Source organism: Eublepharis macularius, chromosome 7 (assembly GCF_028583425.1).
Source record: "Eublepharis macularius isolate TG4126 chromosome 7, MPM_Emac_v1.0, whole genome shotgun sequence".
Lineage (NCBI taxonomy): Eukaryota > Metazoa > Chordata > Lepidosauria > Squamata > Eublepharidae > Eublepharis > Eublepharis macularius.
The window spans coordinates 105028954-105055302 of NC_072796.1; the positions used below are offsets into that span (position 1 = coordinate 105028954).

General features: G+C 41.8%; 1 protein-coding gene across 1 annotated transcript in view; it reads right to left on the reverse strand.

The window, feature by feature from the left end:
* CNGB3 (cyclic nucleotide gated channel subunit beta 3) overlaps positions 1–26349 on the reverse strand; it is an 82742-nt gene that overhangs the window by 15529 nt on the left and 40864 nt on the right. The window contains exons 5-14 of the mRNA XM_054985485.1: positions 22080–22268; positions 20863–21071; positions 17477–17527; positions 15315–15401; positions 11620–11684; positions 10547–10669; positions 7083–7224; positions 4076–4235; positions 3555–3652; positions 2636–2719 (exon numbers count right to left, since the gene is read on the reverse strand). Coding sequence (XP_054841460.1) covers positions 2636–2719; positions 3555–3652; positions 4076–4235; positions 7083–7224; positions 10547–10669; positions 11620–11684; positions 15315–15401; positions 17477–17527; positions 20863–21071; positions 22080–22268 — 1208 coding nt within the window. The remainder of the gene's footprint in view (positions 1–2635; positions 2720–3554; positions 3653–4075; positions 4236–7082; positions 7225–10546; positions 10670–11619; positions 11685–15314; positions 15402–17476; positions 17528–20862; positions 21072–22079; positions 22269–26349) is intronic.

Genomic DNA, 26349 nt, shown 5'->3' on the forward strand with positions numbered 1-26349 from the left:
CTTCTTTCATGAATGGAACATGCAACTTTGTAGGGTCAGGGGTAGGTTCTCTGCCTTGTGAAATCCACCCAATATGTGGGAGGCAGGAAGCAACTATTTAAACCAGCTCTTACTCTCAACTACACACGTTATATCACAGTAGCTGTTCTCCCCCCCTCCTCACATCCTGCCCCTGTGAACTTTTGGGGACGAGCAGGAAATGTTGGTACTCTCTTTAGATTGGCTTGGGTTAGGGAAATCTTTTCCTCCTGTTCCACATTGTTGACAGGGTTGTAAGTTTTTATAAAGACTTGGTCCTTAGGATTGGTTAGGCCTTTAGTTATTCAGTTTCTAACTAATTGTTCTCTTCATAGCCTCTGAAGAAGTGAGTTCTGAAAGCTCATGCTGTAATCAGTGTTGTTAGTCTTTAAGGTGTCGCTGGATATGTCTTAGGTATGACAGGAATAGTCTGGGTTGCTGCGGCATAGGCAGGATAATTGGCAAGGCAACTAAGGTTGAAGGGAGATTTACCCCAGCTAACTGCTTATATGTGGTCATGATGTTTGGGATAGAGCTATCTTTGTTATCAAGCAATAGCATCTGGTCTCTGGATTGCTATATGGAATGGATGCCAGAGAGATGAGGCAACTGAGTTTGGAGCAAGGATGGAATTGCCCCAATGGAGACAGCCACCAGAGGTAGCCTTCCAGTGGTAATCCACCCTAAAATTGAGGGAAGAGATGAATTAATTATGCTGATCTGGCATTAATAAAATCTATTTTAAACCATGTTCCACTGTCTTGTATCTTCATGCCAGATTGTTGAGGGGAAATTTTGAATTTTTGGAAAAAGAATTTGGGAATGGATGGAGCAGTGCTCTTTGAACATTAAAGAATGCCCACCTCAAGAATTGATAATGTACAGAATTGTGCATCCTATTGCTGTGTTGTATTCGCTGGAACTCAGTAAATCACTGTCCTGAGTTGCTGGACATAAGAATATCAACACTAATTATTATAACAACAACAACAATAATATTCAATTTATAAACTGTTGTTCAGGACAACTTAATCCGAACAAGAGCAGTTTACAAAGTGTGTTAATATTATCCCCACAACAGTCACCCTGAGAGATAGGTGGAGTTGAGAGAGCTCCGAGAAACTGTGACTGATCCAAAGTCAGACAGCTGGCTTCAAGAGGAGGAGTGGGGAATAGATATGGGCATGAACCAGAAAAAACTGAACCATGGGGTTCGTGGTTCACGGGGTTTCCACGAACCACAGACCATGAACTGGCACGGAACTGGCCCAACCAGTTCATGGTTTGTGGGGTTTAAATGCCCCTTTCCAGCAGGGCCCTTTAAACTATCAGCTGGAAGGTGGCAGGGGGGGATCCCCCCTCTCTGACTGCCAGCTGATAGTTTAAAGGGACCAGCCACTTGCAAGCAGCAGGGCCCTTTAAGTGGCCCAACCCCCAGCCCTCACCCCCCATTCCCACCCCCAGCCCCAGCCCCTCACCCCCCAAGCCCCAGCCCCAGCCCCCCACCTGCCCTCTGATGCTGTGGTGGTGAAGGCCGCCTTTGCTGCCTGCACAGTGGAGGAGAAGGCCAAAAATGGCCTTTCTGCCCCTCAAATGGCAGCCGTAGCTGCCATATGAGGGGTGGAAAGGCCATTTTCGGCTTCCTTTGCTGTTCTGCGCACTCGCAGGGAAGCGGAGGAGGAGAAAAAGGGCCCTCCTGCCCCTCAAATGGCACCAAGGCCATTTTCAGCCTCCTCCGCTGCCGTGTGGGCCTGCAGGCCAGTGGAGGAGGCCTCCACCACCTGAGCATCAGATGGAAGGTAAGTGGGGGGCTGGGGCTGGGGAGGGGGGTGAGGTGCTGGGGCTGGGGCTAGGGGGTGGGGGTTGGGCTGTTCAAAGGGCCCTGCCACTTGCAAGCGGCAGGTCCCTTTAAACTATCAGCTGGCAGTTGGCGAGGGGGGATCTCCCCCTGCCACCTGCCAGCTGATAGTTTAAAGGGACCTGCCGCTTGCAAGTGGCAGGAAAAGTTTAAATGGCCATTTCCCCTGGGGAAATGGCCATTTAAACTGGCCCTTTAATACGAACCAAACGAACCAGTAGCCCAGTTCATGGAAATTTGTGGAAACGAGCTTCCACGAACCCTAGTTTGCAAACCCCGAACCAAGCTGGTTCGTGGGTTTTTTTGGTTTGCATTTAGGTTCGTGCCCATCTCTAATGGGGAATCAAACCCAGTTCTCCAGATTAGAGTCCTGTCTCTCTTAACTACTACACCAAACTGGCTTATAGTTGGCGAAGTGCATAACATTTTCATCTCTCCATCTCAGGTTCACTTAAATATTAAAACTTAATGATGTATGCCAATAGATATGTTTAAATACCACATTTATTTGACTCCTTTTTAAAAGATTTGATCATATAAGTAATAAAACCCTTATTTTTTGAAACTAAACCCTTATTTTCTGGAACAAGCTTGACATCTAAGAACATATTGTTTTTGCACATTGCAATGTAATTATTTTTAAACTATGTAATTCACCAAAGATTAATTTTGTTCCAATTTTGTTCTTGGCCTATACTTGAACTCTCCTTCTAATGTCTTCATTATTATTGCATTTGAAAGACAAATAATCATGATCACCTTTTTGCAGACATAGTCACCAGGTAAATACACAATGGATTTTAGTCTCAGCAACATGTCACATATCATTTGTGTATCACATCCCTATTAAAAAAGAATAATAACCATTAGAACTATGATAAAGTTACAATGATTACTGAAAATATTACACAGCACCGGCGCAAGACAGAAATGCAAGAAAGCAGTTTATTCTTCATGCATTGACCATAAAAGTGAATTGTTATGTTTGAGGGTTATAGAAGTACCATCGCTGCAGCCCATTCATAATCCAGGCCCACTAATTTCATGGCATCTACTTGGTGACTATGGACCAGTTTTCATAAAGAACAAATCCAATGGTAAAATCAGTTTTTTGAGTACGTTTCCTATGTATATTCCTGGATAAATTCTCCTGAAGGGCAAACAACCATGGTGTGGAGGGAAAGGGTTAACAGTGACTATAAAACTTTGACTTGGAGTTTCCCCAAAGCTGGTATTAATTCAAAACAAAAATGGTGAGATATGTTCACAGGTATTCCAGAATCTTTTCTTGCTCAGTCCTTGGACTTAAAGGAGGGTTTCGGAACAGAATTCTTCATACAAAAAAAATTATTTATCTCTCTCTGTTGCATGCACAGCACTGTCTGTCTGTCTGTTTATACTCTATTTGCCTCCAAAATGCTGTGGCCATTCCCAAGTATTGCCTCGGTGTACTACATTTTTAGAGTGTGAGCAACCCTTAGCTACTGGCTGGCTACACACTTTGCTCAGCTCTGGTACAATTATGATCATCTTCAGCATACAGTAGCTGGATGAAGCCCATGGTGGGACACTGATAACTGCATATACCTCCTCTCCCAAGGTTTTTCCCCCATAGGGATGTCTTCTCTAGCTAGATACTAGATTTGACAGTTACTCCAGTAATCTGAAAAAGACTTACTTTGAACAAGTCAACGTTACTGACAATGGTAAAGTTTACATCCATTGCAATAGCCAGCTGCATTTTCCCAGGCATCTTCTCCAGTAATTCTGATTCATCTGCAAGAAAGAATTTAAATCAGCAAAACACATTTTTAAAAGCTGTTGCTAATCTGAATGGTGAACCACCTCCTCCCCTCCAAAAATACAAAATAATTACAATTCAAGGATGAAGAACAACATGGTTCAAATTATTACTTTTTTAAATTAGAAAAAACTTACAAAAACCTTAACAGATTTTGAGATGTTCTACAGATTGGAATTTTGATCTTTCAGATTACAAGGTATACTGAATATTGTTTTGTTTTTAAAGAAAAGAGTCATATTTTTTGAATGCAGTAGGGTCATTAGAACTAAATTATTAGTGATAACGACTGCCAATTGCCAGATTGCTTCCTAATTGACCAAATCAAACAGATGTTGCCAAAACAGGAGGCAAGGTGGTGGTGGTGGGAGCTTAGTTTGAATTATCCAGAATTTTACCCAGCATTCCTTGTGACTGCCATGTATACTCATACCAAGTTTTAACACGATTCTGAACCAATCGTGGAATTCTGTTATTGATCATGTATGACACTGTGTTATCCATACAGGAACGATAGTAGTTCTGCCCAGCAGTTGCTGATCCAATGACATCTCGCATCTGTAAATAGCAGCAATTATTATTGCACAGCACATTTTATAAAAGGATACTGAGATTTAACAGTTTGCTTCAAAGATCGTCTTCTGTGTTTACACTGTTTTATTTATTGGCCTAATTGGCTTTAAAAAACATTTTAACAGAATGTTTGTATTTTTGAATATTAACCAGAGGTTGATACCCCAACATAAAATAAATATACTTGAAGGTAAGTCCCACTTACTCCCAGGGTAATTGCTGTGAGGATGATAATAGCATACTTTGTAAACCACTCTGAATGGGTGTTAAGTTGCTCTGAAGGGTGGTATATAAATCAAATGTTGTTGTTATCATCATCATCATCATCATCATCATCATCATCATGTTTAGTGTTGAGCCCTAAGTTGAAAATGTGCCACCCATTTGTCAGACAGTATTGTCATATAATATATTATCTCTTTTGTTAACCCAGCGCAATGTTTAGTCACTGTGCTAGGTTAACAAAACAGACAATGCGTTATAAACTGAGAAGCATAAATAAAGTTTTTTTCTTAATCAGATACGTGACATTTCTCAGACAATATGATGCAAGTAGCATCTTGAACAACTTTATCTGGTACTTTATAAGGGTTACCTTGTTTGTTTATTGAAAATATTTTTACTTCTCTACCTTTCTCATCATATATGGCCTCAAAGGGGCTTACCAAATCCATCAAAAAGCATGACAAATTAGAAAGATGCATGCACATAACTGGAGGACAGATGTTTTGATGCATCTCCCCCATCCTCAAGGTCTTCCTCCTACTGCTGATCCAGCTGTAGATTCTCCTTCAGGGTGTGGTGTTCAGAGATAAACCTATCTCCCATTTAGAAATAGGCTGCCAAGCCCACAGTCAGCAGCCTGAAATTATCAGTCTTTGTAGGGGTTAACAAGCACAATGAAGACCCTGGCATCTTCTCCCTGTCTCTCTAATTGCCAGCGAGAGCGCCAAATTTTAGACAGAGCTACAGGAAGGCAAGCATGAACTAATGGTTCTCTTGGACAGATTATCTGCCAATCTTTTGCATGTCCTCCATAAGAATACCTTAGCAGTTTTGTGCCTTCAAAACAGATCTTTCTCTCTGAACTTACTTTTCTATTTCTTAGCAATTTCCAATTTCCCCCCCAAGAGCTGTCTTTTTTGTGTTGTTTTGTAATCTGCAGTGAGTCTCTTTGAGAAAGGCGAACTATGAATGAATACAATAAAAAACTTTTTCTGAAAGTTTCCTGCACAGCCGGACAAACCTAACAGCAAATAATGTAAGGCAAAAGTGAACAAGAGCATTGATAAAATTATATATTTCACTTGATACTTAACATTTTATTAATTGTCTGTTTCACAGGCCACTGCACAAATCAAAAGAGTTTAAAGCAAGCCCTATACCAAAAGGACTAACAGTGCACAATCCTAAGAACGGGCTTAGACTGCAGTAACTCTTAGGACTGCACTGCAAGTCTAAATTTTCTGTTTGAGCTTCTGAAACTGTAGTATAATCTAAAACATATTTGTTTCCCACCAGTTATTTTTAAAATTGGTTTATTGAAAAGCCAAACCTGAAATTAACTATCTGATGCTCAAAACCTTACTTACAGGGGGAAAATTAAGAATTTAAAATTAGCCACATTTGAATGTACAGCCAACCTTTTTGCTAAATCTCACTCAGTTACGATTCATACTAGAGACCTCATCTCACATGGATTTTGTTCATGCCAGTCCCATAGCCTTTATGGGAGATCAAGGAGGATTCCTTTCTCTAGCAGAAAACTGGTGGGATCCAACTGACTGTATTTTATATTTGGGCATCTCTTTGGCCTTAACTCCACTGAGAATAGTTTAATTTATTCTGCAATGTGTAGGAGCTCTTGGGTAGTATCTTGCACTTTAGAAAGAATGGGATTTAACCACTGAGGTGTACTTTCTTGATTAAACAAGAAGTCTGATTAGTAGCCCCCTTCAGATAAACAGAGTTTCAGTAGGTGTGTGCTTGCAGTCTGCCTTGAAACATAAGACAAGTTGTCAAGATCACAGAAAGCTAAAGAGAAATTGCCAATGGCAGCAATATTAACGAAGTCTAAATGGAATTCATGTGCTCTCTGAAATGCTGACAACTTAACAAGATGATTTCTGAATCCCAACAGTAACCAACACAGAAGCTCCAAGCTGCACATTGTACAAAGTATCCCTCTGCTAAGTAATTATTAACCCATGCAGACAGTACACCATTAGAATGGGCACTGGGAAATGACTTATACATATTAATGAAAAAGTTTATCTAAAAAGTTCAAGACAAATTTGGCCCCAGCATGATAAATAATGGCAAAGAGTGAGAGCCAAGAGTTTCACATATTAGTTTGGGTTCAGAGACACCTGAGTCATTAATATGATTGATACTGCTAAGATGAATGCCCACCCTAGAACCTGTCCTTTTGTTTGCTCACAGCACAAAGGCTCAATGAATGTTATGGAAATTAAACAGGTCTGGCTCTTGTACAAACTTAGATAGGAGGCCACTTGTCAACCTTTTGATGATATGGGAACTGAACTGCTATAGTATTTGTCCTTCTGATGATATTCCAGTAATGATGGAAACTCTAGGTCAAGCAGAGGAGCTATAGACATCTTTTATTCCATTCTAGTACCAGTTCTCATGGGTGTGGACCAAAGGTCAAGGGTAAAGAACATTCTCTGCACTCAGATAATCTCCAATTCACATTCTGGTATCTCTGTGTTCTACCCTTTCTCCTGATATTTCAATATACAAATATATTTATTTTGAACCAGAAACACTGTACGGTCAATGGTTGGCTTAATAAATAATGTTTTGGTTTACCTGACCAATCAAGCTGGAGAACACAAAGACCCCTGAGAAATAATCCAAAAGTTGAAAAACAATTTCAAATGTGGTTACTGGTTCCGGAAGTCCACCAATAGTAATTAAAGTCCGAACTGAAAAATAGTAACTTCTCAGGTACCTATAAAGACAAAACATTATTATTTTTTTCTGTAGAAGTTTTTGGTAAGCATCATAGTGGCATCTGTTACTAGAGGTGTACATAATGGATAAAAGAGTCAAAATACACACAGAAATTGCTCGTTTGGTCTGTTATAGCAGCTTCCAGAATGACAAAATAAAATCAGGAAATGAGATTGGAACTATTCCTCCCTACTGAAAAGTTCATGAGGATTTTTTTTTCAATGCAGTGGTGCAGGCAGGCAGGCAGGCAGTGTGGGTTGCAGTCCGCAGCACCTTATTTTCCTTAACACATGCAACCAATCCATCTCAAGGGGAGAGACCAAGTGACCCTTAGAGTTAACCTTGTTGGCAGGAAAGGGAATGTGTGCAGTATGCATAAGTACATTTTCCCTAGGCCGTTTCCCTGCCAACTGGGTCATTGAAAGGGATGAGCACTGACCCCTTCTCCTGCCTGTTGACTTAGAACATGTCTGTTCAATTTAATTTAACTCTGTTGGAGGGGAGGGGCCCAAACACATCCCCGCCTCTACCCTTAGTTTTGAAAATGAAAGTGAGAAATGGATGATTGATTTGCAATTTTACGCCTTTACGCCAATGAGGGGAACAGAACAGACTGAGGCGCTATCCAACAGCAGGTGCTCTTTTACACACAATGCAAGGAAAATGGCAGGGTGGCACTGGCAGGAGGCAGCCAGAAAAAACCTTGAGTGATTCTCTTCACATGGGTTTGCGGAGGGATGAGCATCTGAGTTTCGGGCTGCCACACAGACTCATGTTATGCAGATTAAGTCCATGTTTTGTGCTGGAGGAGAAACTTGTTGGATGGTTGCGTTTTCAGACTAGGAAGGTCAAATTTGCTGTTTTTGCTTGATTAAGCATGAATAAAGCCTTATTCCGCTCCCCTTGACAAGAACAGCATGCGTTTTTGCAGCCCTGACACTCACCTTGAAGCCTTTCCACAAGCATCCTTGGGGGAGACTGAACCCCATAGTTGCTGTGTATGTGCTCAAACTCAGTGGTCAGTCAATTATTTTGAGGGAGTACAGTGTTCTGAGCAATTTCGGTGCCATTAAGTGCAAAAACAGCTGCCTCAGAGTCTCGTTTCCCCAACCCCTTTGTAAAGGACAGTGTACGTTTGAGCATGTGGAGCCTTGTGCTCAAGCAATGGGCTGAAAGTCATGCAAACACAATACCCCAAATGGATTAGATCCAAGCTGATATCGGCTCAGCCAGAACAAACCAATAATGGAATGGAGCTCATCTGGAACCCCCAGAACCAAAACTGAAACAGTTTTTCCAGTGCACACCCATATCTGTTACCATTGCTGATTGAAAACTATCTGTGCTGAAAGTAATCTGTACTGTTGTGGTAGCATTACCTTAGTTTCCATATTATGGAAAGTGTAGGTATGTGAGTCTTTAAGAAAAGGTGAACCACAAATTGTAGCTATTTGTGGTATCTAGGAAATAGCTATATGACTTTACAGACATAATTGGCATAAATGGAGGAGGCTTATTTACATTTTTAATTGCAGGGATATTTGAAATGGAAGTAAATTGTTTAGAAAATGAAGGTGGTGATAAAAGTGTAGTCAGGTCATATCTGACTTATGGTGACCCCTGCTGGGTCAGAAGCTAAGCAGGGCTGGCCTTGGTTAGAAATTGAATGGGAGACTTCAAGGAAGACCGGGGTCATTAAGCAGAGGTGGGCGATGGTGAGCTACTTCTGAATGTCTCTTGCCTTGAAAACTTCAGCAGAGATTGCTATTAGGTATGTCAGGTTCTGTCTTGGGCATTGCCCTGTGAGATGCCGGCTCGTCTGACCTTGATACGGGGATGCTGTCAGGGAATATGCAGGTTCCCGCTCTGTGGATGGAGGGGGGGTCTACATCACCCTCGCTCCCTCTCATCCCCCTCACAGGCCTGCTCCACTTCACAGAGTCCTGGCTGCCTTCCCTTCCTCCTTGCCTTCTGCAGCCTCCAGACTTCTGTCCTCGTCCTCATCCTCCTACACAACCCACCATGCCCTGTGGGTGGATTCTCATATCCTTTTCCCTATTCCCAGCTCCACCTGCCAGTCACACCCTCCCCTGCACTCTAGCCACAGCCTTCAGTGTCTCAGGCAGCCACACCTGGGTTTTCTCTGCTGGCTGCCTTGATCAGCCACAGCTGTGCTTTCCTGACTGGATGCCAAGCTTTCCCTGCTGAGTGCCTCAGGTCACCACACCTGGGATGACTTTGCTCCCAGCTTTTCCTGGCGAATCCCCTCTAGCTTTCCTGGAGGCTGGGGTGTGGTCCTGAGCTGTCTTTGCTGCTGCTTTTCCTCCCCTGCCGGTAAGGTTGCTGGCTGACTTGCTGGCTGGCTGACTGCCCTTGCTTTCTGAGCCTTCTCCCTTGGGGCTGTTCCCTCCCTGGTGGTCCTCACTCTCCTGGGCTGTCCCTTGGGCCTTCCACCGGAGGGTGGGGCTAGCTGGCTTCCACCTGCCTCGCCTGACTCTCTGGGGCTTGGGTGCTGCTCTTCCCTTCTGAGACTAGGGCGTCTCTCTTTCTCCTTCTGTTGTCAGCCTGGTCTGGTCCTGGGTGTCCATTGGTGTGTTCAGGTAGCTGTCCCCCAGCTGCCTCCCATCCCCTTCTTCTGACAAGTCCAAGGGCTGGGCCCCAGACTCCGGACAAGCTATGACTTGATGGCATTCTCCCTCCCACCATATAACACAAGGCATTGTCTTTTGTGTTCTACTTCATGTGTTTCTTCTCCCAGATTAATGTTATTGTCTTGGCATCTTTTCCTCTAGCTGCTTCTAGTGGCCATTCACATTACATTGTATCAGTTCCTGCTGGAAATGTTCTTTTTACAACATGCTGGCATAATGCCCTCACCAAGGCTTAGAGAAGATAGTTGAACTTGACTGACACCGTGATGACAATTTGAACAATTGTTTGAATAACAAATGTTCTGCTACAGTTTGAAGATTGTATAGTGTGCTTTAAGGTACTTCTCTGGCCGCTTCCAAGTGGCTGTTTTCATATGCATGTACGGTTTCTTTTGTGCTTACCTAAACACTAAGTTTAATTTATAACCCTTGTGCTTTCTAAATGTTTAATTAAATTAGTGATTAGAGTTGACTCATGAATGTAAAAACCTGAAGTGGTAAACCAATCACTCACCACTGTTACATTCCATATAAATTAGCATTGTTCATTACAACCAATTTGCCAGCAATGATCTTAAAAGCTCATAAAGCAGGCACTTGAGGAGGTTCGGCTTTACAGGATAAAGGAAGGAATGAAAGCACTCATCACAGACCACAGGAAGAACTTACATGTTTCCTTGGCCATCATACACCCACTTAGTGCTGCCAATTCCTTCATAGGCTGAGGCCCAGTAATACAAACATGCATTAATGTGTAAGATAAACATTAGGTATCCAGTTGTTCTAATGACCCTGTAAAGAATAAATAGTCATGTTATTCCTGTGGGATACACTTCTGTGCTTATTTTGTCTTCAGAGACACCTTTGTTTTGACCAATAGCAATACTAATGCTTATGATGACTTACAACTATGAATAGAACTGACAGAGTGAAAAAAGCAGCTGATAATCTCTCATCTCCCCTACCACCAAAAGAATTACTGTGGTATAGTGGCACTTGTGAATTATGACTCCCACAAGATATTGAAGCCCACTAATTCAACCACTTAAAATATTTATGGTATGCTGTAACTGTATTAGAAAAGTGTTTATCAATTCATTTCAGGGTAATGGATTTCAGACACTATAGCTCCCTACCAGGAATTATTACCTTGAAAATAAATAGTATGAAAATGTATTATTTTTTATTCAGTTTATGCCTAAACCTTTAAGAAATTAACAACGTAGGCCAACTCATTCAACCCTACAAAACCCTACAAAATTGTATCAGTGTAATATTTCTATTTTACAGTTGTCATATGAGGGTGCAAAAAATGCCTTATTCAATGTGAGAGACCCCCAAGCTGATGTACAGTAGACCTTCTCCATTGACAAGGACCCTATTCCTTGAGTCAGTGTGAATAGTGAAACCCACAGAGCTGGGAGGCAGCCAGTCTACAATGATGGAGTGGTGGAAGTAGAAACAGACTGGAAATAGTACAGTAATACCAATAAAGTGCTGAATGGGGTGTTTGCTTCCTTCTAATCTCTTCTCCCCCCCTCTTTTTCTCCTCTTTACCGCATTCTGCATACTCACTTATCTTTTCGGAGGTGTAATGAAGGGTGTGTGAAAAAGTGTCATGCTATAGAATGCAGCCGGGCTGTGGACCAAGAATAAGTGAAATCATAGACTGCATGTCCACAAATCATGAGGGTGTCTGGATTTGTCAGACTCTACATACTACTAGTATATGTAGCACTTACCTATAGATGTATGCTTTTTCCATAAGAGACTCTATCCGGTCATTAAATTCAAAGAATGTGAGATGCTGAATAGGAATTAGGAGAGAAGAGATACAATAATAACTGTAGATTAACATGCACATTTCAGCATAAACCCACTGTTCCCATATAATCATATCCTTTAACATATTTGGTCTAAAAACAATCACATTGTGGAAGTGAAAAGAAAAACAAATAGTTGACATTTTTGGATATCACTTTTTCCAAGGATGAGTTATGGAAGATACTTTTACATTTAGCAGCTCAGTGATCTTCATGAATTATAATGACAATAATATTTTATTCAGTCAACCCAAATGCCTTTCACATGGACAGAATAAAGTATTTAACGGTTTTCTCCATTTATTAAAAAGTGACAGTCTGAATAATTACTTTTTTTTTGCAAATGAAGAGTTATTATTTAAATCATTAATTTGAAATTAATTTAGATAAACCAGCTTGGGAGAACAAAATTATACAGAATGCCTAATAAAATGGAGGAAAGGAGAATGATGTAAACCATTTCTGGGTCCTCACTTGAGAGAAAGGCAGGATATAAATGAAGTAAAAATAAGTAATTCAAAAATGACACCAAGCAGATAATTGCCTGTTATCAGTTTTTACATACAGTCCATTTTTGTGCAGCAGTTCTAAAGTAGAGTTATACCTGTCGAAGTCCACAGAATTCAATGGACTTAGAAGGGTGTAACTCTGTTTAGGACTGCACTGATAGAAAAATATTTTGTTACTGATAGATTCAAATCCAGTAGCACCTCAAAGACCAAAAGGATTTCCAGGGTATAAGCTTTTGACACAGCTGGCTGAGGCCCAGGGAAGCTATCTGTAGGCTGCCAGTGCCACCAGTCTGTACAAGTTTCCTTTGGAAGGGCCCAGAGCACCCAACCAACCTGTTCTGTTTACTTTTTCCCAGTAGGATTGATTTATTATGTGACTGAATGAGGAGTGAGGACCCAGGCAGAACAATAAAGAACTTTATTACAAAGGTTTATTAGCAACTAGTGTTCAGAATTTGTAAAGTAAAGAGAATAGTAAAGGTTGGTGAATAAACAAAACTATAACACCCTAATGTGTCTAACTAAACTGTTCTTAACTGTATCGTGGCGACTGGCTTCCACGCTCTCACCCCTTCTGGATAAGGTAGGGTTGCCAGGCCCCCTCAACCTCCGGGCGGGGGATAGGAGCCTAGCACTTACCTTGGGGGAGAGGGGGTGTGCGCGTACACCGTCACAGGCGCGATAACATCACTTCAGAAGTGATGTCATCGCGCAGCCCCTGGGAGCACGTCCAGGCTCCGCAGGGGCTCAAAACGGGCCCGATCCACGCTGATACGGGCCCATTTTTGAGGCACTGCGGAGTGCAGGAGCGCTTCTGCACTCCGCAGCACCTCAAAATGAGCCCTTTCTGCCATGGATCAGGCCCGTGCTGTGGAGTGCAGGAGCGCTCCTGTGCTCTGCAGCGCCTCAAAATGGGCCTGTTTCAGCACGGATTGGGCCTGTTTTTGAGGTGCTGTGGCGCGCAGGAGCACTCCTGCACACCACAACACCTTAAAACAGGCCCAATTCATGCCAAAATGGGCCCATTTTGGGGCTCTGCAGAGCTCAGGAGCTCTCCTGCACTCCGTAGCGCCCAAAACCGAGCCTGTTTTGCCACGGATCGGGCCCATTTTCAGGTGATGTGGAGCACAGGAGCACTCCCGTGCTCCGCAGTGGCTCCGATCTGGGCCAAAACGGGCCCAATCCTGGTGGCTGCTGCGTATGGGAGCACGTAGCGCCGCGGGGGAGCCCGCAGGGAAGGTGCACCCCCCCCGCTGGTTAGGTAAATGGGGTGGGGTGGGGGGAGCGGGGGATCCCTAGGATAAGGGAACACTCTGTCTGCAGCAGCCTCTCTTCAGCTCTGCTCCCTAGGAGTGAACACTCTCCCACTCTGGTGAGGCCTTTTATCCCTTCTCTCAGGCACCATCTCCCTACTTTCCTATTGGTGCAATTTTCCCCTCAGAATCCCCTCTTATCCAATCACAGTGACCAAAGGGAACCTGGGAAATGTAGGCTCTGTAGTCACTTTAGTGCAGCCTTCCCCAGAGCCACTAGGCCCCGGCTCATAACAGCTTTCAAGACTCAAGCTCCCTTCATCAGATATCCTGGAAATCCTGTTAGTTTTTATGGTGCTTCTGGACTTGAATCTTGCTGTTCTACTGCAGACCAACACAACTACCCCCACCTGTTATTTGTGAAATCTAGCATCCAATTGAGGCAATTATGCACCGAAGCAGCTCCCGCAGGCATGTTCTCTTATGGCACTTTGCATGCTAGCAAGTGCTGTGCACCTTCTTTTGAATGTCTCTTTTTAGCTTCAGAAACCCAAGGCTGGGTGCATGCACCTGTACTCAGATTATCGATGAAGCAGGGCCAGAGAGACATGGCAGAGGGAGGGCTTCACTAGCCTTTATTCAGCTTTCCCTTCCTCACAATTGTCGATGATTTTAAAACTGGGGAGACTAGGGTTGCCATGTCCAGATTGGGAAATTCCTGGAGATTTTGGGGGTGGAGCCTGGAGAGGGTGGAGTTTGGGGAGGGAAGGGGGCTCAGTGGGGTATGATGCCATAGAGTTTACTCTTCAGAGCAGCCATTTTCTCCAGGGGAACTGGTCTCTATTGCCTGGAGATCAGTTGTACTACCGGGAGTTCCCCAGCTACTTCCTGGACCCTGGCAACCCTAGGGAAGACCCATTTCTAAATGCTCAAACAGTCATCCATGTTTGCATTCATGTATAAGTGGATCACAGATGTGCAGGCACATCAGTTCCTCAATGGATTTTTTCATGCTTGGACAAGGCTAAAAATAAAGAACAGAAGACAAGTTCTAGCATCTTGCTTCTGTTCATACAATATATGTCTGCAAAAACCCTGGCTGACATTAGCAGGGCTCATTTTGAGGGGGAACACACAGGAACGCAGTTCCAGTAGTTCTTCAAAGAGGTCACCTGTCAGGTGGCTCCGCCCACCTGATTTTTGGCCATTTTGGGCCCGTTTGGGCCTGCATTTGGCCCCAAATGTCCAGGAGTGGGCCTAAAACCGCCACGATTGGTCCCCAAACAGCCAGGATCAGGCCTCTGACAGGTGGTGGATCACTCTCCCGCTCAGCAGCGGCCCAATTCTGACCATTTTGGGCCCCTTTTCGGCCATTTTCAGCCCCTTTTTGCCAGTTTGGGCCCAATTTCAGCCCTGAATGGCCAGGATTGGGTCCAAAACAGCCAGGATAGGTGATGTCAGGGAGTGTGGCATATGCAAATCAGTTAGGTTAATGACACACTTTCGGTAATGTCAAGGGGTGTGGCATATGCTAATGAGTTGTGCTAATGAGTTATGCTAATGAGTTCCTGCAGCTCCTTTCCTACGAAATGACCCCTGGACATTAGCATTCAGTTATTTCAGCTGAGAAAGAGATCTGCGAGTGGAAAGAGACACCAACACAGTCTGGAAGTAAGCCAATTTGTGTTATCAACCAGAAGAAGGTAGATATCTTGCTATGCTTAGGGATGAGAAAATGTACAGTTTCAGTCCCCAACTTTTTGGTGTTGGTTTTGAAGAATCACTTGTGTTATATACACACATGCATGGTTTTTATATAGTAGTTAGACATAGTTAGAATTCATCTTACCTTCACAAACCTGTTTGCTCTAAATACTGGATTAAACCCAAACATGATGTATAAAATGTCGAATGGTAATATTGAGAACGCATCAAACTGTTGAAGAACATAAAGTGCAGTTACAACTTCAAATTAGTTTATGTGCTTAAAAACTTGGAAATTCTGAGGTTCAAGAACTCTAGTGTGTGAAAGTACACATTTGAGAACAATATCATAGTTATGGGTACCAGGAGTTTATGTACTTTATATAAATATTTACAAAATGCAAAAAAGAAAGCAATATTTACATATACACATTTATATATAATCTATTTACACCGACTATATAATTTACCAAAAAAAGATAAATATCCTTAGATACATTCTAATTCCTCTTCTTTAACCACATCAAGTGAATTGAATTCCAGTGTTTAATAAAAAGAGACCAATTACTGCAGAGTTTTTTGGGGGTGGGGGGGTGGGAGCAGTCTCTCCTTTCCCAGGTATACTTATCCATCAACATTATATGCCAACTGAGCAACAGGTCATTTCTATCTGGACTCACAAGCTGTTTCCACACCTGTGCTATCGACATTCTCACTGCAATTATCAAATTTGTAATCAAACTGTTATACTAGTTTTTAAGTCTGCTGTAACTAGAATAAATAAGCCATCAGAAAACATTCAAATGTACAGACTATGACTGTTTCAATACTCCCCCTTGGTGATTGTGCTACTGGACAGATAGAAACTTTGGAGCTTTATTTACTGGCATATAATTTTTTTTTGTAGTATTAGAGATTTGTGGATTACTTCTGTTTTTTATGATTATGAGGGGTTGTCGATATCAGGCAAGGTAAAGAAACATTTTGAAGACATGGATTTAGGAGTTACATTGGCTGTTGCCAATTTTTTTGCCTATGCTGGCCAAATGAGCAGTATCATTAAAGTAAGTAAGTTTTGAATCGATACTACTCTATATAATAATCTAATTTTTTTGCCAAAGCACAATCTACACAAGTAATAAAGTAAATCAGGAGTTATTGTGCTTTTCCTGTTTCTGTTATGCATATTCTCACTTTATTAACTGCTAAAGCCATCAGAAACATAGTTCTTATGAACAGAGATGCTAATTAAGTGCTTGTGGAATTTCCTGGAGCTTGTGAATTTAAAGTGAGACCAATTATTCCCTATCCAAAGGCTAAGACAAGAAGCAAGGATTTAAAGGAGAGGAAATAAGTTTAAGTCCTGTGGGCAGCAAGTACTTTTACAGAGTGGGTCCTGAGAAGAGGAGACAATGGAGATTGGTGGGCCCAGATTCTCCCTGACCCATCTCTGAAGCTGAACTGTAGCAGCCACAGCCACCACTCCTTACACATAACTCTTTTGCTTCTCGTAGGATAATTGAGGGGCCATCTTTGGAGCCATGGAGTCTCCAGTTATTGATACCTAATTCCTGTCAATGTAAAGAAAGTTGCAAGATCTTTGCAAGATTTCAAGAAAAGTTAAGTAAAATTTTCTTTCAGTACCATAAGCTTTATGGTTAAAACCAACTAGAAAAACAACAAAAAGATGAGTACTTCAGTATGCAAATATATACAATATGATCAACAATTTCCATACTATCTTTCATAAGCACTGTGAATAACTGACCATCAATTTATGATGAATATAAACCTTATCTTTAATGTATTTTAAAAGATTTTCCACAGCGTTTCCAAGAATTAAATTTCAAGGCAGCTTAATTTTTTAAAGAAATTATTATACAAACTCAAAATATAAAATTTATCAATACATTTATATTCTGTGCCATTTTATTAATTTATTTATTCAAAACATTTGCTTTCTATCTTTTTAAAAAAAAAGATTCAAAGGTATTTCACCACACTTAAAAAAATCCAATTCATTAACGAGCATACAATCCATGAACAGTAGATGAAAATAGCAGTTACATCAATATATCATAAGCAGCATGAAAAAGGCAGAAAATAAATCAAATTTCATATTATATCATGATATGTATACTCTTTATTATAAGATTTTATTTCTTGATTTACTATGTATGTGTTACCTGTTTTCCACCATAAAGAATACACATTGCAAAAAATTGCTGCATAGTGAAGCCCTATCCATGGACATTTACTTGGAATAGCTGATTTGTATCTCACCTAGCATTCCTATTTCCTGCTTACCCGAAATTTTACCGAATTCCAGTAGTATTTCTTCATTTCTTTTCTGTCTGTCTGCAGTTGGAAATAGAAAGAAGGGGAACAAAACCCTTTGCTCAGTAAAACAACAACAAACAACACCCCTCCAAATGTCCCTGAACCTGCTAATGTACGGATAATTGTTTGATTTTATAACCACTGAAATCAATACTTTTATAGATGGAAATGGCTTAGGATCTTTAATAGGCTACCGTACGGTCTATTTGGTTCACAAATAGGAATGTTTTATGCCCAAGTAACAGCATTGATTTAACAAGTGCCAAACAACACTAGTTACCTACCTAGATCAGGAGTCCCCGACTCCCCACCATTTTTGAGCCTGCAGGTATTTGGAGATTTCTTCTGACACAGGGTGATGAGCATAACCACAAAATGGCTGCCCAAGAGGTAGCGCCAACCCCAAAATGTCAGGGAGTAAAGTTATAAATAACTCTAATAGTAACTCTTCAACATTTCTGGCAGCAACTCTGTGTAAAGGATGCCTTTTTAAATGAACACATTGTTTTAAAGTGAAGCTGAGGTGGCAGCTGCTGCCAAAGCAACATTTCTTTAAAAATCTGCAGAGCCAATCAGATCTCCAATGGCCAATTGAAGCCCTGCTGGGCAAAAATTGCAATGGCTAATTGAAGCCCCGCTGACCCTGCCCACTTTCTAAAAGCACTTTGTGGGCACCAGGAAAGGTATCAGCAGGCACTATGGCACCCATAGATGCCATGCCACACTGATCTAGATCATTGCTGGATTTGCAATATGTCTGTGTCTTGCTCACAGATGCAAGGTGGGGCTGTTAAATCACACTAGCCTGAGATATCATGGTCCAATAGTTAGTTTTGGATGTTGTAGATATATAAATATGGAAAACCTAATCTTAGGCTATGCCTTAATCCAGTTCACATTAGCTGTGATTAAGCTTCATTGGAAAAATTGGAACACATTAGTTATTTCATTGGTTATGGGATTGACAGTGTAATCCTAAACATAGTTACACCCTTCTAAATCCATTGAATTAAATGGGTTTAGAAGAGCGTAAGTCACTTAGTTGTGACTTTCAATGTAACCATAATGTTAGATGGATTGGGGCCTTTTTAAATGTGCAAGAAGCAGAGATGGGTACAAACCAAAATACAAACCAAAGTTCGTCACGAATCAGGCTGGCTCGTGGTTCGTCAGAGCCCATTTTTGATGAACCACCATGAACTTTAGGGCGGTTTGTTTGGTTCGTTTTTTGGTTCGTCACTGCAGACAGCCTGGTGCCAATCAATCAGTTTCCTAGGCAATGGGGACTGGGTTTCTGCAGACCTTATACTGATCTGGAAGTGACCTTCTGCTGGCCTGGAAGTGACATTTTCACAAACCAAAACGAACCGGTTTGTGAACCGGGATAGGTTTGTGAAAGTTCGGGGTTCATGGTTTGTGAAACGTGACAAACTACGAACCACATGGTTCGGTTTTTTTCTGGTTCGTGCCCATCTCTAGCAAGGAGTGATGCTCTGTTTAAGGCACAGATTCTTTTTTCATAGTCACATTTGGGCTGTGCAAATGGTTTGGAGCACAAACGTGCTGGATTCCATTTTGATTATTTCAAATAATGCACCACTAGGGAGCAAGCCTAAGCATGACAAGTCAGAAATAAGCCCCCTGTTAATCAATGGGGATTACTCACAGGAGGTGGCCTTAGGATTGCAGCCTAGGAATTCCTTCCAGTGCCATTTCAGAGGCATGAGAGCCGCTACAGAGTGTCTAGTTTCAAATATTATGGGAAGAGCGGTGAGATGCACCTGCTTCCACATCAGCACCACCCTCCTTGGAGTATGGACAATACTGGTGAGGAAAGGAACCTCATCATGGTTTTCTTTTGCATGACCTAGGGCTTCCTGTGTTCTGAAGCAGAAAGGAAAAACAGGCAATTCCCACACTGTTGAGGTAATGTCACAAGAGGGATTTCTATAAAATAAAGATATTTACTAGGAAACAGACACCCCATTCTTGTATGTTCTGTGACTATAAAATGTCTTCCTTGTGATTTAAATTTCACCTTATCAGTTTCAACTAACTTTCAACTAACACTGTGACACTGAGAGATCTCTGTCCTTTGGTGCTACACCTCTGAAGATGTCAGCCACAGCTGCTGGCGAAACGTCAGGAACTACAATGCCAAGACCACGGCTATACAGCCCGAAAAATCCACAACAACCATCGTTCTCCAGCCGTGAAAGCCTTCGACAATAACTTTTAAATGATCAGGAGTTAGAGAAGGGAGAGTGAGAGGAAGGGAGGAAGGGAGAGATGCAAAGGTAAATCCTTATTTACTGGGTTAATAATTTTCACTGGGATACTGGAAACAATGATCCCGTAGAGGAATCAGTCACTGGAGGAAAATATGGATCCATAGGAATGCATAGCAAGTCATGTGAAGCTGCATAAATATGCTCTGATTAGTACTGGAACTGTCAACATTGCATCTATTAAGAATGATTAGACGTTTATTTTTAAATGTCCTTCTATGGGAACAGATGCTATTCCCTTACGAAAGAAAGTTCATCAGAAGCTGCAAAAGGAATTTATACTTCTGCTGTACGTCAGCATGTGGGTTCAATCTTTTCATAAGGACTTTTTCAAAAAAGCTTCAAATGATGTTTTCCACACTGCCGGGCAGAGAAGTGAATGTGCGAAGAGCATACACTTTTTAAACAACTTGCTTCTAGTTTGCAGTAAGTGACATTTTTCTGGTGCTGTAAATGGAAACCTAAAGGTTGTATTCCGACATCAACACAAATTTCTGTCTATGATGAACATTTACAAATACAGCTTCTTGGTGCGCTCACACTCTCTGCCCCCCTCTGCTTGAAGTTTTGGAAGTTTGGACTCAAGCTATAATTATCCATAACATGAATGCAGACATTTGGGCAAATATGGGGGTTGTCTCCTCCATATCTGAGGGATAGAATGGTGGTTAGAGGAACAGACTCCCATTTGCCCAGGTGCCTACATTGTAATGATATGGCAAAGTAGAACTGGATTATGTGCTTCTCGAAGCAGGAAGACTTAAATCAAGCTCTGTGAATGAAAAGAGGAGAGGGGGAGGCAGGATAGAGTGAGCAAGCATGACAAGAAGCTGCGTTTGTGCCCATCACAGATATCTAGCTGTGGTGACATCTGTGGGTTTAATAATTACACCACCAACATATATGGTACTTTAACAAAGAAAGGGTTTTTGTAGGTGGGATTAAAAGAGAGAAAAAGGGCAATTTTATGGAGGTGCTTTAGAAAGGAATTCTGAACAAAGAAGGAAATAAGGCAGAAATGGCAGAATTAAATGTGTATTTAATTTCCTCCTCATTGTTACTTACTATGATGTCTCCACCTCTTACGAATTGTAATCGTGGCTGAAATATCAACAGATCACAGATGTAGCAGAGGTCACAGAGGATGTCCATAATGATCCAGTATATTATGTTGCTAGGTGTTTGAACGGGGAACATGCAACGCATTGGGATGAGCCAGCAGTTCCAGTTATAGGCAAGGGTAACCAAGAATAACCATGCCACATAGAAACGATCTGGAAAATAAGATGTGCGCCTCTCTTAAATCTGCTTTTTGTTTGAGATTTGACAGTGCATTTACTAAACCTAGGCTCCCCAATCTTGCTGAGCCTATTGGCATTTGAAAAAATGTAGTGGGCATCCCCCCCCTAAAAAAGTTTCCATACCTCCCCATGCCAGGTAATCACAAAATATATTTCCATTCTATAAAATCTTAGCCACCATGCATCCTTCTTTGAAAGAGAAAGCTACTTTAGATTGTCCCTGCAGACCACAGGTGATGCACCTTCTTTTCTCCCGAAGCATCTCCTGTTCTAAGAAGGCAAAGAAAATCCAGGATCAGCTATTTGTTCAGGGGATAGGATATTCTTTGGCTCCAGTTTCCAAATGGGAGGGGTTTGTCCCCTATGTTGCCACAGGCAGAGTTTTTAATTCCAGAGACATATGAAAGCCTGTGCCAGTGGCCAAGGTGAGGGTGTAGGCTGTGATATGCCTACATAACATGAACTCAGTGTTCTGCTGGTTAGCTGGTGGGCAGTGACCCCGTGCTTCCTGTTCCCCTCCCACCTGTTCCATTCAAGACCCCCAAACTCAAGGAACTCTAGAAAAAAACATTGGGTGCGATGCTGAAGATCTAAACCATCTATTTGTTGAGAGGGAGGGAGAGACCCATGAAAAACATTGTTATGACAAATACACTTCACTGCATCTTAAGGACCAAGGCACATCTTACATGCCTGGAAGCATGCATGCCCAGGATGTAGTTGAGCTGTGGCCAATCCCAGGTTTTAAAAGTGAAATTAAAATTGGGTTCTAGACAGAAAAAGCTGGACTAAATTATTGGACTAGGATTAGAGAGGTTTTGTTTTATTAATGAGTCCAGTAAGCTATTCGTACCAACATACCTATTTGTCCAGATTAGTATTTCCTCTGAAGTTCTCATAGGCTTTATGACCCCTGGATAAGCCATCAATCATTCCATACCATCCATGGCAGCTTTTTTTCTCAGGAAGCTTTCTGCCTACCTGTCAATGGATCCATACTTTGTGGCAGTTTTATTTTCTTCAGGTAATATTTGAGGGGCCGCCTCTTGAATTTACAGCATAGCATATCACAATAGTGTTCCTCCTCTGGTACTGCAACATCTTCCTTTTTCACTTCTTTTTTTTCTTCTTCTTCTTTTGGTGGAGGTGGTGGGGCTTCCTTTTTGGGTGCTGGACACATTTTCAAAAAGGCTTCCTTTAATACACGTTTCTCAAAACAAAGACTTCTGAAGCTACAGCAAAGTATACAGTATAAAAATCCACCCTATGAAGTGTCAGCAAAATTTATGTTTGAAGTTTCAGAAGAAAGGTAGAAGGGGTAAAATCAACACTAATATGTGCATCTGCCTAAACAGTGTAATCATTAGCACTAGGTGTGAATAAAATGACAGGTTGTATCCAGATTAACATTTCAATGCATGCAAGGATTTCTGCCCACGGAGCTCAATTTTTCTGCATTCCCTGTTCTGCAGCAGCACAAAAGCCCACCCCCCCTCCTTCTTCATGGGGAGAGGGTCTCCTCCTGTCCCCCAGGAATTGGATTTTTGGGAAGCATTTTGGGCTTCCAGGGGAGGAAGGGAATCAGGCTCTCTGGGCAGAATCTTGCACTCATAAATCTGTTTAGTCTGGATACAAGCCAATTTTATTTATTGAGAAAGCTTGTTATTAGGTACCACAAGTGTGGCCATTGCACTTGCTCTGATACCTCACTGCAAAAAGCTTGTTCAATCCTATTTTAATTTCTAGGCATAGAACTTTTCCCTGAAAGGTAATGGCTAAGTGACCTTGACTAGATAGTATGGTAGAGCTTTTGGTTTAGTGAATTTCATTTCTAATTTAGAAAAGGGTGCAAGCCTAAGAATACTTTTCTGGAGTAATCCCATTGAATAAAATTGGACACTTATGAGAGTGCCTGCTAGGGTTGCTCCCCAAACAATAGGAGTATAAGAACTACATATATGGATGCCCATCTTTTCATGTACCATTTTTTTAAAAGAGTAAACATTAAACTGGAAAAGGGAGAACATCTTACCGGTCATGATATTAACCAATAGGTACTATCCAGTGGGTGACTACAATTGTTAAACTACAATGTACATACACTGCTCAAGCACTTTTCCTAAAACAGATGCCACAGGAAGGGGGTGGTCTGTTGGTGACTGGCTGATCTCCCAGTGGTGTACAGATGCAATAAACAGGCCCTGCAGTAACTGGGTGCTGGGTAGCAGGAGACTGGGCATATGGGGTTCAGAGTGAAAAGCCTGCCCAGTAGAGTGGGGAGCCTTGGCCCTCCACATAGGCAATTCTACAAAGGCCAAGTGGTAGCAGCAGTAGTGTTGCCAGGTCCCTTTCACCTCCCACAGGGAAGTAGGGATAGCTGGCACTTAACTCGTGCTGCTCACAAGGATCCTCTTTGCATGCCACAGGGCTTACGCAATGGCGTCACTTCTGGTAGTAACATCATTGTGCCAGCTGCACGAGTGTTCCTGCACTCCGCATGGGGCTGATTCAGCTCATTTGGGGTCCAAATCGGCCCCAAACGAAGCATGGGAGTACTCTTATGTCTGGCATGATGACATCACTTCCAGAAGTGACATTGCTGTAATGGTTGGGAGTGTGCGCATGGTGCGCATTCCTAAGGTGCCTGCCAGTAGCAGACAACCTCTAGGCAATCAGCGGACGAAGGGGCAAATCCCTGGGAGTTTACCCACCACTGGCGGGCACTGGGAACCCTAAGCAGCAGGCACAAGAGAGAAGGAGCAAAAGTCCCTCTGAGGGTTGGGGGTGCCAGCTGGGTCCACATACCAGGTGGAGACTTCGACTGGTTACTCTGAAACACCTCAGAGGGCAGTAAGGGCAGTGGAGTTGTTCTGCCACATGCAATATTAATTCTCTTCCACCAGGGCTTTGATGTGGAGTTAATATTATCATTATATTTGTTGGAAGAAGCAACGTCTGGTGTACAAAGAGGAAGAGAAGAAGACCCTACAGGGGGCAGCAAGGGTTAGTTAGATAGGAATGTGAGATCACCAACTCTCTTTCTATTGAGTATCATTTCCTTGTCTTGTCTCCAGATTTGTACTCTCAGGACAATATCCTGCTTCCTCTCAGAACCTCTCTCTTTCAGTAAGCTAGATCACTAGAAGTCTATCTGTATCTCTCTGCTTTCCTATCAAGTATGTTAGTTTCTAAATAAACTTTCTTTACTACACTTGATCTTAGCCAAAAGGCTAAGATCAGTTCATCATGACTATTGTTGTGCAGATGCTCTGCCAACATCATTGATCTTCATTGATTTGGCTTGTATGCTTGCTCTTGATGGTTATACTCTTTATTTTATACTGTGGCATTATCATTTTTATCAGCTGATGCTTTTATTGCTTGCTGGTATTATACTTGAAAAAAGTCTTAAGGGTTTTTTTTTTAATCAGATGGCAGAACATTAATTGCCTAAATAAGATACATTTCTCAGTGTTGTCCTGGAAAATAAATTCATCTCAGCAAGGGAAACCAAAACCTCTTATCAAAGGAGAGAGAAAAGATTGTGTACTTGTGTAAAATTGGGAGGAGGAAATAGTTCACACTTGAAATTTCAGGGCTATACTTTTCTTTGCAAATATATATTTAAAAGGTTGAGCTTTCATTATCTTAATCGTCTTACTAAATTTATCCAGCTTGTTAAATGCAGCTCAGCAGAAGTATGGATGCCATTCCCAAGGAACTATAGAATATGCAGCCTATATACTTCCTACTCTTTATTGCTCAGACTAAGAAATATAGGTTTTATTCTGTTAATTAAGAACAATGCTTAACTGATTCCAGGTGAGATACATATCTTCTTGGGGCTTCCTGAATTCTACTTGACCATGCTGAATCCTTTAATGAAAATGACAGGTGGTTTTTATGCCCAGAGTTCTCGTCTGTTTCACTAGACACATTTTCTTCCTGGATTCACATGTAAACTTTTGTCCACTCAAATATATATTTTGGTCTTTATTAATGGAAATGTAAAAAAACCCTCTTAGAGTCTAAAGCATGGATAGTATAGAACAGTTGTCTTTATAATGATAATCCTTTAGAGAAGTATATTTTGAACGATGTTCTAAGGAACTACATGTCATTGATAAGATTGTCAGTCCTCCAGTGGGGGCGAGGAATCCCCCACTCCCAGCCTTTCCTCATCACCATTCATCTGGCCAATGTGGGGAAAGGGTGGGGGAACAAGCCTTCCAGGGCATGCTCCTGGTACGGTGTGAGCAGGCTGATTTGGGCCCTAAATGGACTGATTCTTCAAGAATTGGCCCAGCACAGAGTGTGGGAGCACTCTTGCGGCTTGTATAATGATGTCACTGCTGGAAGTGACATAGTTGCATTGGGAGTGCATGCATGCTTTACATATGTACGAGGACTACCTTGAGTGCCAAACCCCCCAGCCCTACTGGGAGGGTAAGGGTGCCTGGCATCCCTACTTATTGAGAAGACTAGTAATGGCAAACTAGCTTCTATTAATTTTCAATTCAGCTCCAGGCCACCTATTACTGATCTTCCCCTACAATGCACAGGCACTGGGGATTGTTGGGTGTGATACAGGTGCATTATTAGTTCATGCTGTACAACAATCTGACCCATTAAGTCTTATGGAATGAAAGGGGACATTAAATGCTTAGCAGCAGCTGAATGACATTTAGTGAGTTTGTTCTCCTCTTGTTTACTGGCACTTAAAGCTTGTATATACCCAAAGACACCAGCTGACCTCTGGATCTTAGCTTGGAGCTGGATGGAAGAGAGTTAAGACCTGTGTGGCGCTCAAAGGCCTTCCCCTTCTTTCCCTATTTTCTTCGGTCATATTTTTGTGTGTGTATTGTTTAGCCACTTTGGGTCCCCATTGAGGAATTAAAGCAGGATATAAATAAATAAGTAAAAACACTCTGCACCTGAAATTATCTACACAACCTGTTAGGGTTTTTTTTTTTGCTTCAGCAAGATTACCAGTTTAGTGGTTGACAAGTTGTACAGGCCTAATCTTAAATAGCCAAGTTCTTAGATTGTTATTTCAGGAAGAATGAATGACTGCAAACAATCTGGTTTAAGGATCTAACTCGTAACACTGGTTTTCTTCAAGCATTTTAAACACATATGAAAAGGGTTCCTTCGAGTAAAATTTTTGAGAAATATTGTGTTAGGTTATTCTAGCTAGGGAATTAAGAGTTCAAATACAATCAGAAGCCTTTTGCACAGAGCTGTTGAACCT